Source organism: Lepidochelys kempii, chromosome 10 (assembly GCF_965140285.1).
Source record: "Lepidochelys kempii isolate rLepKem1 chromosome 10, rLepKem1.hap1, whole genome shotgun sequence".
NCBI lineage: Eukaryota > Metazoa > Chordata > Testudines > Cheloniidae > Lepidochelys > Lepidochelys kempii.
This window is the reverse complement of record NC_136389.1, coordinates 28371510-28386820: the sequence shown is the minus strand read 5'-3', so window position 1 is coordinate 28386820 and position 15311 is coordinate 28371510. Positions and strand designations below refer to the sequence as shown.

The 15311-nt window shown below is 38.1% G+C and overlaps 1 protein-coding gene across 20 annotated transcripts in view; it reads left to right on the top strand.

Annotated features, from left to right (window-relative positions):
- The window catches only part of RBFOX1 (RNA binding fox-1 homolog 1), a 2430619-nt gene that overhangs the window by 1430378 nt on the left and 984930 nt on the right, over positions 1–15311 (top strand). For 18 of the 20 annotated variants that reach the window (XM_073362506.2, XM_073362502.2, XM_073362531.2 and 15 more), the window contains one exon: positions 4540–4587. The exons of 1 other annotated variant lie outside the window; for it this stretch is intronic. In XM_073362506.2, coding sequence (XP_073218607.2) covers positions 4540–4587 — 48 coding nt within the window. Of the gene's footprint in view, positions 1–4539; positions 4588–15209; positions 15300–15311 lie in introns of those variants that run through there. One more of the 20 variants, XM_073362521.2, reaches the window with a different exon arrangement.

Genomic DNA, 15311 nt, shown 5'->3' with positions numbered 1-15311 from the left:
CCTTTAAAATTCATTCTTTCCTGTAGTAAGGAAATGTCTTCTTACAGGAATTCACCCAGCAGTGCAGAAAAATTATTTACAGGAAGGCAGAATTTTAGAAAAGTAGAATTGAAAGTGGCTGTTACTACCTTCTGGGGTGCCACCTGCCATGGTGGCTAGGGTAGAGGTGCCAAAAATGATTCAGACAAACATTTTAAAATGTAAAAACCCTAGATTAACAGAAACTATAAAATAATAAAGGGTGTCTTAAGTTGTTCCAGTCCTTGAGCACCATTCTCAGTTAAGATTTCTGCTCCTGAAGCTATAATGGAGCTGTCAGTGACCTAGGTGTGGGTGGTCAGCCTTAGTGGTTAGCACAGGAGCCAGATGCTGGAAGCAAGGGTCTGAATAGAAATCAGGAAACAGAACCATGGCTTAAGACTGGGTTATTTGGAATGAGCGAAGACCGGAGCTATCACAGCCATGGGGCAAATGCTTGAGTAGCTGCTGAACTGCTGCTGGGTTTAAGAGCCAGTCTGATGACTCTTTTTTTAAAACAAAAAGAGAGCTCACTACATGCCAGCTGTGCTAATTCAGTTGCCCAGAGACTGGCTCTGCTGCAAGTCCTGATTCCTGCAGGAAAATGTCCTCACCAAGATCTGCCTCTTTTGGAGATTCAAAGATAAGTGAATACAAGTAACTACTGTTGGCCACTGCTTCCAGTAACACTGAAACTTCACCTACACAGCCCTCAACTTGCTTTACAAAGAGGGTCTGGGCTGTGGTGAGTATCATTACCCTTCTTTCCCAAGAAGCACTGAGAGATTAAATGTTTTATTATCACACAGTAGGCCAGTTATAATGGAGATAGTATCTCAGTTTTATCTAACTCTCATTCCTTATGCACTGGTCAACATTGCCTCCCTATCTCTGGGAGCAGTAACTTTTTGGTCTCATTTTTCTACTGATTCCTGCAGCTGAGATGCCCCAAATCCTCCCCAGCTGGACTGGCTTGTGTTTAACTGCACCCTCTCCTAGGAAGGGGCTGACGGAGGCACACAAAATATTCCTATATACAACTAGAGAGAGGAAAGATGTGTTCTGTTTTGTGCAGGTGAAGTAGTATTATAGTTCTCTATACTGACTTGTCTAATTAGTGGATGTTTATGAATTCTGGTGTTAAAATGGAAGCTTTTCATGAGAGAGGCTAATGGCAAACTAACAAAGCACAAGAGCATATGGGACAGTGTAGAGCTGCAGTTCTCAGCCAGGGGTCTGAGGCCCCCTCGGTGGCCATGAGAAGGTTTCAGGGGGTCCGCCAAGCAGCACCAGCATTAGACTCCCTGGAGCCCAGAGTAGAAAGTCAAAGTCCCGCTGTCCTGAGCCCTGCCACCCAGGGCTAAAGCCAAAGCCTGAGCAACTTAGCTTTGCAGGTCACCTGTGGTGTGGGGCCTTTGGCAATTGCCCTGCTTGCTACTCCTTAGCACTGGCCCTGGCTTTTAAACAGGAGTACTGGAAAAATTTGTAGAGTGGAGCTGCTGAAAGCCATTGAACCAAACTGTAAACCAGGTATATGATGGAAACCACTTCAGGCCAGCACCAATGCTTTTATATGCAGAAAAACTGGTGTTGTGGCACAGGTGGGCCATGGAGTTTTTATAGCCTATTGTGGGGACCTCAGAAAGAAAAAGGTTAAGAACCCTGGTGTAGAGGAATAAAGGATTGTGAGGTCTTTACAAAGCAATATTTGGCATCATGCTTGTTTGAAATAGCTGCATCTTGATTCTCAGGTGAGCCACTTTATTCTGCACTTAGTTAATTTGGGTCAGCATGTGAGATAGAGGCACTTTTGTCCTTGGTAATATGAAATGATATTCAAATTTAATTAACCAGTAAATATGTTAAAGAGCATTCCATTATCTCCAAAAGATGACCTAGGACATAGATAACAGGTGGAAAGCATTGACTAATGAGGTCTGCGCTAGTATCATATTAGAAGAAGTGGTGGTGGTGGGTTGTTGGTTTTTTTGTTTTTTTTTGTTCTCCCTATTCTCCCTGCTTGCAAACTGCAGAAGAATAAGCTGAAGTGGATTCTGTTAAAGGCAAATTGAGGAAAGTCTGCCAGTAGATAGATAGTGCTTTTCTTCCTATAAATTGGGAAGAGAATTGTTGAAATGAGTCAACGTTGAAAGAAAATGCTTGAGTATAACATGACTTCTGCAAGACAAATGTTCAGGATGGGATTAGTAAGGAACATTAAAGGTATGGATTGAAGTGCGTTAGCAGAATTTACTTTTTGTTTGTTTGTTTTAAAAAAAATTGTTTTCAAGAAAACAAGCTTGCTTTTGAAAACAAACACCTTTTTACCAGTATATTTTTACTGAAAAAATCCTCAAAAACATTTTTTTTATTTTTTGATTGAAAAACCAAATAATCTTGCAGGAAACTTTTTGAAAATACAAACAATTATCTCCCTTCCTTCCTTCTCCCCCCCCCCCCCCCATTTTCCCATAAAAAAATCATTGGTTTTTTTCTGGTTTTGTTTATCTGCTATGGGGGATAAAGTTTTTAAAGAGCTGGGGTTTGAGGTGCATTGGAAAATTTGCATTGTGCCTGTCCAAATGAGATCTCTCAGTTTAATTTGACCATGGTTTGCTTTATTTCATAACTCTCTGCAAGTTTGTTGTAAGGGGAATTTTGTGGAAAATACTATCCGGCAGCAGCCTTGAACCTGTCATGTGGGACTTTGTAGCTAAGTAGCTTCAGCTAATAGCCTAGACAATCAGAGGAAGGATAGTCTTTGATTTGCTCATACTGAAAGTACTGTTTGAAGAAAGGGGATAACCAACTAAAACACCAACAATAACAAGTTTAAAAAACACAAAGAAAATCTCAATTTTTTATACTTTAATGTTGTTGAATTAGCCAATTTTTGGAGATATTTTTACCCCTGTCTCAGAAAATTACATGTGCAAGAAAATATAGGGGATGGTGCTATTCCCCTTATATTTATAAAAAGAAAAGGAGTACTTGTGGCACCTTAGAAACTAACAAATTTATTTGAGCATAAGCTTTCGTAAGCTACAGCTCACTTCTATTTATGTGTACAAGAAATAGTTATGTAAATTACTTAGATGTTCTAAGCTATCACAACCGCTTTCCTTCAACAGAGAAGGCACTGCAGCTCTGTGAAGTGTTATAGCTGTATACTAGAGGGAATCTGACATCGAGGTAACTTGCTAGATTGAACAAGCAGAAGGAAAGGTAAGTCAGGGCCTGCAGGAAGTTCCCTTACCTGAGCCTTCTCTGCTCCAAACAACACTTTTCACAACAAACCATTAATGTTGCAGTAATTAAATGAAGGCAAGAGCCCCACACACCCAACTAGAGTACAAGTGAGTTTGGAAAGCAAACAAAATTTTGCCACTTTTAATCTTCCCTTTATTTTAGTTGACTACAAACTTATTATAGAGCTTGTTTGCAAATAGTAAAGAGAACATGAAGAAATAATAAAATTAAGAATACGATATACATATGCAGTGAATTATCTGTGCATATCTTGTGCGGTAAAAACATAAGCCTGATATTTAGAATTAGCAAACAGTAAAAATGCAGAACTGCGTAGTTAAACTGAAAATGGATGTGAGATTCCAAGTAGGTGTACTATCTATGTATAAACAAGGCTAAACTACTACAATCACAGGCCAGAGAGAAGGACCTTAAATAGAAGTCAGAGTCTTAATTTGCATGCATAAAGAAATAGGAAGTCCATAAACTTGGGATCTGATTTTCAGGTGTGTGGAGCATCTAACCCTCCAACTGAAGTCAATGGAAGGCTAGCGTCTCTGAAAATCAATAGACTTGAATATACTCAAGTATAGTAAGGCAAGGGTCCATTGCACAGTGAATTCCAAATATGGAGTATCTTGAAAATATAAAGTAACCAACTAATATAAAAATGAGACAAAGCTAAATATGGCAACACTAGATATCACAGTAATAGTGTCAAAATTTTAAGGGCAGATTCCTCACTGTTCTCATCAAACAGATTTATTGCCTTCAATTGTGTTGGTTCCACTTATGCTAGAGGTTAATTTGGCCTTTAGTAGTAAATTTTAATCTTGTTATTTAAAAAACAACAACTATATTTCCTCAGAACATAAACAACAAAAAGAAAACCTATCATACAAACTGAAAGTGGTTAGAGTTTCATTTTTTGCGCTGGGCTTATTGTATTGGAGCAGATTTGTGTTTTATGATCTTTGAATCCTATCTTTGATCTTAAGGGATATCTGCTTGTAGTAAAGCTTTATTAAGCTTACTTAAGGCCCTTACAAGTTAACACCGTAACTTTAAAGATACTGTATGTACCAAAAAAACCCCAAAAGAAAGCTCAGTGAAAGATAATGGGTTGAGAAACCACTTTCAGGACTTTGGTACCCTTTTTTTCTTCTGAGTTTTCAATAACCATGGTGTATGTGCTCTGTGAAAGTGGTTCTTTCTCTGACCAGTGTTTTTATTTTTGTTGTCCTCCCCTTCCTCATCTACCTGTCTTCTCAGGATACTAAAGCAGAGTGCAGTTCCTGTGTAGAAACAGAAGACAGAAAAGTAAGTGATTACTTTTAATGCAATTTGTGTTAATCCACTTACTGAAAAAATGTGTTTAAAGGCTATCAAATCATTGTTATTAGTATAGTATAATTTTAAGTTAAATCAAACTGTCTAAATTTGAGGTTTCTAATTGAGGTGCATTTTTAGCTTTAAATGAGCTTTTTATGTGAAAAAATGTTGGAAAATGTATTTAGGCCTTGAAAATATAGATTGTGTACCCTATTTTGACTACGGAGTGTAGTCAACTTAGAAATTGATTTAACTATTTGTTCTGAAGGGAATTGCAGCTCTCCATAGAATATAAACAGTGTAAAAGCCATCTCTATTGAAAGTTTGCTTTCCATCGTGCTTGTTATTGAGTGTTTATTAACAACACCATCACATAAATTCTCTGCAGTAAACTTTAATATGTGGCAATAAGTACGGTATTCTCAAAATATCCAGGTGATGATTACTTTTCAGAATCTTTTATCAATACCTCTATCAATGCCTGGCCTGGCAATGCTTTCTTTCTCTGCTAAATTGATGATGAGGAATAGAGCTGACTCTGAAAATATCTTTTCCAGTTGTAATTGTCCAAGAAAGTACATAAAGCTATGCATATCTTTTTTTTTCCAGTTTTCTTCTTTATCTAAACCTCAAGTCCTTAAAAGATTTAGGAGTAGTATTTGTAATTTGTTAACTTAAAAACTGAGTAATATGTAATGTCTGGAGAGATCCTGCTTTGTTAAATGAGTGCCTTCTACCAGATAGTTGAGGACTTCATTAACCAAGGTCTTTTTTTCATGAAGAAATGCTTAAGCTGAGCACTGGTCTTTTCCAACCTGGAAAGAGAAATGAAGAAAGGTCTTGTTCTAATGTTACTAGCATGACCCTGTCAAAACTGCATGTTGAAACCGCAACTCTTTATTCTTTTAGTATTACTTTAATTATGCCATGAAATGAAGGAATGCAGATAATAGAGTTAATCTTCTTTGATGCACCTTCCAAACAAACATTCTTTCTGAACATTGGTGTTGGAGACAATATATGTCAACAGCTCCTCTTTTCCTCAAAAATAAATATTTAACTTTTTGTGGGTACCAGGTTTTTAAGAGTCTGCATCGGTTAGGAGTTTGTTCAGAAATTAGTTTTTAACTGATACATTATTTCCCAAGTCTTATACAGGACTGTTAGCCAACATTCTTTTTGCTTATGGCGTAATGCAATATTGGAAGTAGTGCAGCAGTATAAGTCATCATAAAACTCATTTGCTTTGCTGAAATATATGAGAAGGATATGGCAACCTCAGTAATGAAGTAGGGGGGAAAAACCTATTTTCAGCTAAACAAAGGCATATAGTTAGGAATTTATGTAAGATATTAAAATACAGCTGGAATTAGTATTAGATGTTTGAAGACCAGAATTATCAAGCTTCTCTGGTGATATAATTCTTGTAATACCCAAGGATAGGATTATATTTCTATTTAAAGAAAGGAATATTAAATATTTAACTCAGGCAAGTATTGAACATAATAGAACTAATCTTATGTTGTAATTCTCCTCATGGTTAGAGATTAAGTAAATACAGCAGTGTTTCATTGACTGTCCAGATTGCTTCCAAATAGCTTTCCATAGCAGAGCTCAAAAAAGCTTTTGATTACATTTAGTGATCCTGTCTATGAACAAAGGATAGCAGAGTTCATATAAAGGAAGAATGTCTCTGCTATGCTGTTCAGAAGTTTAAACAAATATTTGTTCTCCCTGTACATGAAATTTACATTTTCCTTGTTGCTGTTAATATTCTGATTATTTTTAAGGTCTGAGGCTGTTTTTCAATTAAAATACATAAATTCTGGGGCTTTGAATTTTGATTTTCTTGTCTACATTACTAATTTTATGCCTGCCTAAAATGCCATTCACATGTCACAGTATGTTGTTTTTGTTGTAAATAGTGATAAAATATTTTCAGTTTACATTGGATTGCCAGTTTCCCCCTCCTTCCTATTTGACCTTTCTTTTTGTAGTTGCCCTTTGCTTATCTCCTTCGTCTTAGCTAGGTAGATGGCTGAACATGTTTTTGTGCTGTCTTCATTACCACACTTCACTGGCATACTAATTAGCTTCCCCATATTGGCTTGAAGATCTTAAATGGTCTCTGCATCCAGTTTTCATAGAGGGAAAATTAAAGACTATTCCAGTGCAAATTTTCTACACCACTGTCAATTCATAGAAAGAAGTGAAACAAACTAAATGTTTTTTAGATGTTTGTATTGAAGATTTCCACGTCAGAGTACTTTTTTATTCTGTAGCACTGTACCTATAGTATTTGTTTGCATGTGTTTTATATGATACATAAAATGTAACTTTTTCATCTTAATACACTTCACATAGTGTTCCCAATTATTTAGAAAAACCTGCATGTATTTTGTAATTATTTTTTGATGGGAGATTTTCTGCAGGAGAGCTATAAATACTGACAAAAGCACCCAATTCAGAGCACAATGTGACCCTGTCATGCTGTTTCTGATATGGTGACTGCTTGGCAGATAATTTTTACTTATACTATGAAAACAAAGGGTAAGACTAACCTCTGTATTTGCAGAGATGAAATAAAAGCTGAGAGGTTTTTATGTGCATCTGTGCAGTGCTCTTGAACTTATAGGCTATCAAATGGAATAGTTTCTAATAAGTAAAATGCTTTACAACAAATATCTGCAACCCCTAGAAAAACCTGAATCATTGGCCTTCTTCTCAAATTAGTGTATCTTACAACAAATATAGTATTCACAAAGAATTGCATAAAACTTTAGAATAATTGCCTCTCACAGAGCCTCTGAAATGTTTATAGATCACATTTGTCTAGCTCTCCTATTAAAATTAATATGACTAATGTTGGACCATTTTCAAACCTGGATGATGAATGGTGGACTGCTAAATCCATATTATGGCACCTATAATGTGGAAGCCTAATTTTCAGAGGTGCTCAGCATGTGCAGCCTCATACGAAGTCTGTGCAACCAGCAAGGGCTCAGCACCTCTAAAAGTCAGGCCACGTCTATTTAGGGCCCCAGTTCATCCAAGTGCATCAATGAGACTACTGGGGCACTTTGAGTACATGCTTCAGGCTTATATATGGATTCAGGAGCTTAACTTTAGGCACCAAGGTTTGAACACTGTTGGCTTGAGTTTTAATTCCTAAAATGGAGAAATTCTTAAACTTGTTGGTTCATTTTTATAGTACAAATGTTGGAAAAGTAGTCTGTCCATAGCCAGAAAAAAAATCAGTCTGCAACTTCATTAATATATTATCTGAATATGCTTTACTTCTCTTGTTACTTACATTTTATATGGTGAAACAGTGTCACTCTGTGGCCACAAAGGTATACTTAGCCCATCTTTTAATTCAGGTTGTATGTCCTATATCTCATGCTAGATGGCTGCAATTAAATACCTGGATTTTTTTTCTATTGTATTTCTGGCAACTAACTCAGTCCCACATTAACCATGAGGAAGTTAGACATTGGTTGAATATGTTTAACTGGGAAAGAAAGTCAACAGTTAGCCGAGTACAATTTTCTAACATCCTCTCTAATCTTCTCTTGAAGGTCTTGCGTTTATCCAGTGACTTATCAAATTATATCATATAATATTAATTTATTCTTCTGCATTGAGACTTGTTGGTATGGGACTCACTTTCTGTCACTCAAATACATTTGAAATGTGTAACTTTCTTTTAATTTTTTCCTTAACCCTTACTTGTGCTCGTGTCTGAATATTACTCCCTGTTAGGTCAATGGTTGGTTTTGGTTTGGATAAACATCCAGAAGTTTGAGACTATATTTGTACTACTTGAGTCTACACAGTTGGTCTGGAAATGTCACGAGAACAGGTGTTATCAGCAAAACCATTTCTGACCGTCAGAAACTGTAACTGTGATGTTGGTGGGAAAATAATATATTTCAAACATCAAAGTAAGCAAACCCCACAAAATGAACCAGGATAAAGGAGTGGTAGGGTGTTTTGTGTTGTTTTATTCAACGTGTTTCTTTTTTATGTACATTTTCATTGTCTCATCAGGAGTTCTTTTGTGATAGGCCAAAAGTAGAAATGTTATTCTTTTCTATAAAATAGTATGTAATTTAGCATCAAGGATATTTCATTTCTTGATAAGGGGAATAACTTTTTTCTGGAAACAATGTCTTGCAGTGTACTGTAGTGTCTTGACCCATCGTAAGTAGAGGTGATGCATCACAATGGTGTTATCTGTGAATAAATAAAAAGTGATTTTTAATTTGTATGGGTATGTTCGCCCATGTGCAAATGGCCAGCAAGAGGCCTATGCACCACTTAAATCCCATTGTGAGGGCTTAAGTGAGGCTTATCTGGTATGCCTTGTAATGGCACCTTTGCGAAGGGATTAATGTAATCCTTTTTAAGTTTTGTCTCCTGAAGTTTTAAACACCACACCATGACCATTCATCACAGAGATGTACATTGTTATACACACTGGTCTGTTAATATTTGAGATTAAGTTCCTGATGACCAGTAGGAAAGAAAAAAAAAAAACTAACTGGGGGAGGGGGAAAGGGGATTGGGGGAATGGGAAGATGAGATGTCCGGAGTCTTATGTCATATGGATGAATACCATGTCTTAAGGTTGAAGACTGGGAGAGCTGGATTTTATTCATGTTATGGGACTCATTCCTCATCCCTCTGTTCATATGACTATTGTCATGTTGCCCTCCCCCTGCGTCTCCTGGAAGGCTCTTCTGTGATTTCACCTTGCCTACAGCTGCATAAGAGCTTTTGGGCAGGGAAGTGGGGTGACCTTTTTATTAGTGCCGTCTCCTGCCTTTCTGCTTTTGGTTCCTGCACTTTTCATAATGTGACAGACTCTCACAGAGCAGTTGTAGATAGCATACAGGAGGAGAGAATCAGCCAGCCCACCCCCAGAACTGTTTTGAGAGTACATCATTGTGGCAAATATCAAGAGAGTCCTTGATGAAGGAAACACGCAAGATCGCAACCAACAAACATGTGTGCTGTTTTTATCAGTTGTTTGATACAAGTACAACTCTCAACTCAGAAAGTTTTTATGTTAGAGCTATAGTATGATTATTTCTGTGCCTGGTTTTTGCAAGTGGAAATCCCAAAATGTATACAGTATATTGAACTATGTTTCTGTTTGTGCTTCTCTGTTGGTCCTCTCTATTCATCTTCCCCAAGTTTTTGGAATCAACTTGAGCTCATCCGGGAGGCTGGGGGGAACAAACAAAAAAGTAGTTCAATCTAACTGTAACACTGCTGTAGAAAATATTTAATGTTCCCCTCTAGTGGCTAATCCAATTACCACTTCTGCTATCTACCAGTTCATTCCTTTAGCTCAAGTGGTAGAGATCTGTATTTTCAATCCCGGGTACAAACTCGTAGAGAACCCATCCTGGAATCATTAAATAAATATATCATAGGCTTATTCCATCAAAACGATACATTTATTTTTCAATAGAATTCTTGAAACCATGTCATAGGCGCTCAGGAGCTAGTCTACAAAGCCTGAAGGAATATAAAGAAATATTCTGATTCCATCTGTGTTAGGCACCAGAGACAATCCAGTGCAATTAGCACATGCACTATTAACATCCTTTTATTTGCTGTTTTATAATGAAAAATACCATTGATTAAGCATGTTATTACTAATTAATGGGAACTTTTATCTAGTTAATAACAAAAAATAACACTAGATATCTATAAGCTTAAGATCTACATCTCTCTTCTTTGGGAAAGAGTAGAATTGCACCTTCATTCGGATGTGCTGGCATTTCAGTCATTTGGACTATTCACGAGGGTAAAGATAAGCATGTTTAAGGATTGGAATCACAGTTGGTTTTTCCTAATTCTCTAACAATGACTATGATTTCCACACTTTAAGAATCGCTCAAAATGCCCTCAGTCTTTCACTCTAAGTATACAAATATATGTTAATCTCATATTGCTTTTGATCAGGAGAAATATTAAATTGCTGAAAAGTCAGTTATAGAATACCCTTTAAATCATGACAAAAATCAAACTAGTTATAGGATCAACTATGATACAAAACCTGACAGTTTTAAAAAGAGAACTGTTTATGCATATTTTGATATATATGAGTAAAACTGTTTATATAAAAAATGAATCACTCATGAAACTGCCCATTTTTAGGCTCAAACTTAAAATAATTATGAATTTTAATAGGTTAAGTGCCCCACCACCACACACTCTCTCTCTCTCTCTCTCTCTCTCCCATTTTGGTATACCTTTTCAGAAATAAGGGTATTGGTGTGACATTTCCAACTGAGAAATGCTAGACACCTTCTGAGGAAGTGAGGTTTTAATTAAATTTTGAAGACTCAAGGATGGTAATAACCTTTGAATAGATACCTAGATTTTAGGATGGTTGTTATGAATGAACTCTGAACTTTCAGAAATGTACCCATTGTTGTTAATTAGCATAATAAAATATGTCCTTTCAAACAGAATCCCTATTAAGTGGTCCAGGGGAAACAAAACCATACACATTAATTTTGCTTTTCTGTAACTTACTCCATGTTTTTTTAATGTAAAGACAAGTAATTTGTATAAATTTCCATTTCAGAACTAAATATTTCAGTTCCAATGAAATGGTTAAGATTAAACTGCTTCTCTTGCTTGGATGGTATAACATGAATATTTTCTGCCACCTGACCCGTGCCCTGCAGATACACTGAGGGATGGAAGTGGCAGAGAGTAGGCCTTAGTAGACTTTTTTTGCAGGTGACCCTCTCTCCCCCCCAATCCACTGAATTAAGATGTGTTTTCATAGGATGTATGGTCCAATGGAAGGTCAGTGAAGGTGAACAAGAACAGTGCAAGAAGTTGGCTATCGCAGCTTTTCAGAGAGGGAGGGTGAAGGGTTTGTGTGAAGAAATTTACCATATGTGTACTTCTCACAAATGGCTTGTTTGTCATTTGTCTGTAACTGTTAGTCTCTTCTCTATTTAGACTAGAAATTATTTGGAGCACAAGTCCCCCCCCCCTCCCATTTTGTGCTTGGCACAATGGGGTCCCAGATGCAGCTGGGGCCTTTAAGCAGTATTGGAATCCACCCAATAAAATAATGTTTTAAAGGGGTTTTTTTTTAGCTGAATAATTACAGCTGATAAGTTGGCTGCTGCTGGTCCATCCATTTATTTTATTTTTGGCTCAAAGGTGGAGACTTTTGAATGAAGTTATTGTCAACCGTCCTGTTCCCACATTGTGAAGTTACTCCTGTTTTCTAACTTTTGAAGTTGATGGGAGCAGTTGCCAAGTGTGAGATTAGTCTTTACCTTCAGCCTTTCAGCCTATAAATGTGGGGGGCAGCAGGGAGAGAGTACATTTAATTAGCCATCAATCCTTAATCTACTTTGTGATGCAGATTTTTTCTCTTCTTCCCAGGTTACTTGCATTGAACCCCTTTTATATATGATTCAACCTGATTTCTCTGCATCAGAAAACTCGGGGTTGGGAATGATGAGTGGCATGAAGTTATTCTATCTCAGGACTGCTTAAACTGGACCATGATTCAGGCATAACCTATATAGTAAATTCCTCACTATGTAAGGCAGAGAGCTACAGGTCTGTGTATGCCCAGCAACCTAGATAAATCTTCTTTGTGCTTATTGTATGAGACTCTTTTCTCCACCATTGCCTGCTCTCTCCCAGTTTTATCCCAAATCTAACAATATTTGGTACTTTTCTGAAAGCCCTGCTCCTGGAATCATGTACCTATGAAAGAATCTCAGCTCTGATGGAAAGAAAAAGTTATCTAACTTCATAGTTGCAGAGAGAAGTTTGGAACCATAATCCCCCAAGGCTTAAACATCAGAAGCCAAATAATAAGAATCCAAAATATATTTTTTGTAAAAATCTCATTTTTTTAAGCCAAAATGAAGATGTTTTGTGACTCATGCTTTTTGAGCCCTTGGTGCTGGCCATACTGTGTGTCTTCCTCTTTGCAAAGGTTACTACACTTTCTTCTCTACTGAACCAGTTCTCCATTGGCCACCGCTGGAGGCAAAATAAATAATTATAAAAGTCTGAGTCTATAGTCAAAGGAAATAGCGAATAGAAGGGTTAGAGGAAAGGGGATGAAGCCCTGGACATAACATACGAATATTAGTTAGTTACTTAAATATTGTGAGCCTTGTGGAGGTGGTAGTGACATCCCACTTCCCATATTCCCTGGTGAGACTAAATTCCCTAACTTCTCCTCTGATTGCCATAGCAAATGTGAGGAACTTCACTAATTTGTGTATTGCCATGTATATTATCCTGCGATGACATCACGTGTTTGTTATAAAATGTTAGGTATTATGAAATATACATATGTCTCAGGACTAAATTTCTTTCAGGTCAGAATCGTGATCTTTCCAAAAAAATTGAAATTCCCCTCCATTTGATATAACCAAATTTTGTCGGAGGGCTAAAGCACAGGAACATAATATTTGTCCACTATTCTTGATCAGAACATTGGACATACAGAGACAGCTATATAGCTGGTATTACTTCACCTGAAGTCTGGCTTCAATGGTGTTTCACCCATTTATGTTAGCTGAGAATCCGGCCAAAAGCGTTGTATCCTCTTTCAGAAATAGTCCAAGTGCAACCACTTACTCACAATATTACTAGAAGTTTAACACATCTGTATTTTAGCCTCAAGCGCAGGAAAGGAGGCAGAATTTTGTGGGCCCCACATGGAACAAGAATACTAAAGGAGATTGAGAATAAGGGCATGTCTACACTGCGAAGTGAAGGTGTGGCTATAGCATAGATAGGCAGGTAGACACTGGCTTGAGGCTAGCGCACCAGACAGCAGCGTGGCTGTGCTGGCACTGATGGTAGCTTGGGCTAGCCACCCAATTGCATATCCTGGGGATTGGGCGGGATTGTATTTGGGTGGCTAATCCAGGCCACTGCCCATGATGCTGTGACCACCCAACTACTTTTAACATGCGTGTGAGCTCAAGCAAAGCTAAAGTGTGTTTGTCTCCCTGAGGTGGGAAGCGCACTCCTAGCTTCACTATGGACATATACCCTAAGATGCTTTCTCCTCTCCTTTCCTACTTGATCACTGGGGTCAAAGGCATATAGCAACTGATTAGTACAAAGTAGCCATTCATTCTAAAATTGTATTTTGGATAATCGGTGGTGCCATGCTATTTTATCAAGATGTCACCTTTCAGTTCCATCACACATGAGGCTGAAGTCAGTGCATGATTTGTGCCAGGGCCGAGCCCCAGCACCTCTAAGCCTGGGGGTTCACAGCCCTGGCAACTCTGGGCTTGCCATGTCAGGTATGAAAGAAAGAAAATTGTTGAGCCCCAGCACCTCTTTCATTACAAATTAAGCACTGGTTGAAAGTGACCCAGAATTGTAACCCCAATCCTTTTCTTGATGGTGTTTTGGAATAGAAAAAATTTAGACCTACCGCAAACTTAGTAGAATCTATGTTAAAAAGATGTTATGTGCCAGATAGTTGCATTCCATTCCATTTTCAGTCTGACAAATACATTTTGTTCCCTGGTTTGGTTTCTAAATTTTTGTTTGATTCAGACCACTTTCTTTTTTTATAGACTCACCATTGCTGGAATCTGCAATGAAATTCTCTCCAGTGTTCCCTGGAGGCACCATAATGCTGACCATTAACTAGCAGCTAAGTGTTATTAGCTCAGTGGTTCAAGGTCACTCAAGAAATTTCACTTCATTTTCTGTCCTCCAGCAGCAAAGTAGTTCACAAAGAGACTACTTTTGAGATGCCTCTTGACACAGAAATTCAACACTTTTGTGCTCAGAGTGCTGAGGGTTTATGAGAGTAATCGGCTTTATGGTGTGCATTAGGCCAATAACGTGATAGGTCAGTTAGTTAGAAAATTTCCCCATAGTGACATAATTATGTTCTTGAGGAATGTGGTATGTGTAGTAATGGCTTTCCCTGCCTATTGATGACAATATTTTGTACTTTTTAATGCCTCCTGTCAGAGGATCTCAAAGCACTTTACAAACATTAATTATAAACACCAGTTAGGAATGCAATTATAATATTAACCAAGTTACACGTGGGGGAATAGAAGCATGGAAAGGAGACACAGCCAAGGTCACGCAGTGGGAATCAGAGGTACATCTGAGAACAAAACACAGAACTCCTAACTTATGTCTTCTCTCACCACCAGACATGCTCCTCACAATTGTGTGTTTTGTATGTTCCTTTGCTTGCTATAAATTTCACTGAAAACAGAAGGGGAGAGAACAACATGTTGGCTAATTATTTATGTTCAGTTAATTGGAAATAAGTTCGGATTTTTCAAAGTAATGTTGCATCCTAAAAACACACAAACTAAATCTGAAGCTACTTTTTTCTCATACTGGAATATTAATAACTACCTACCTCATGTAATCATATGTTCTGGTCCAGGGCCAACCCAACTTCCACTAAAGCAGAGGTGGGCAAACTATGGCCTATGGGACTGTGCTGTCCGGCTCCTGGCACAGGAGGCTCACCCCCGGCCCCTCCCCTGCTGTTCCCCCTCCCCCACAGCCTCAGCTCACTGCGCCGCTTGTGCAATGCTTGGCGTGGCAGAACAGCAAGCTCCTGGGGCAGCGCAGCTGCAGAGCCGCGGCCTGACCCGATGCTCTGAGCCGCGCCGCCAGGCACCGGTGCTCCAGGCAGCACGGTAAGGGGGCAG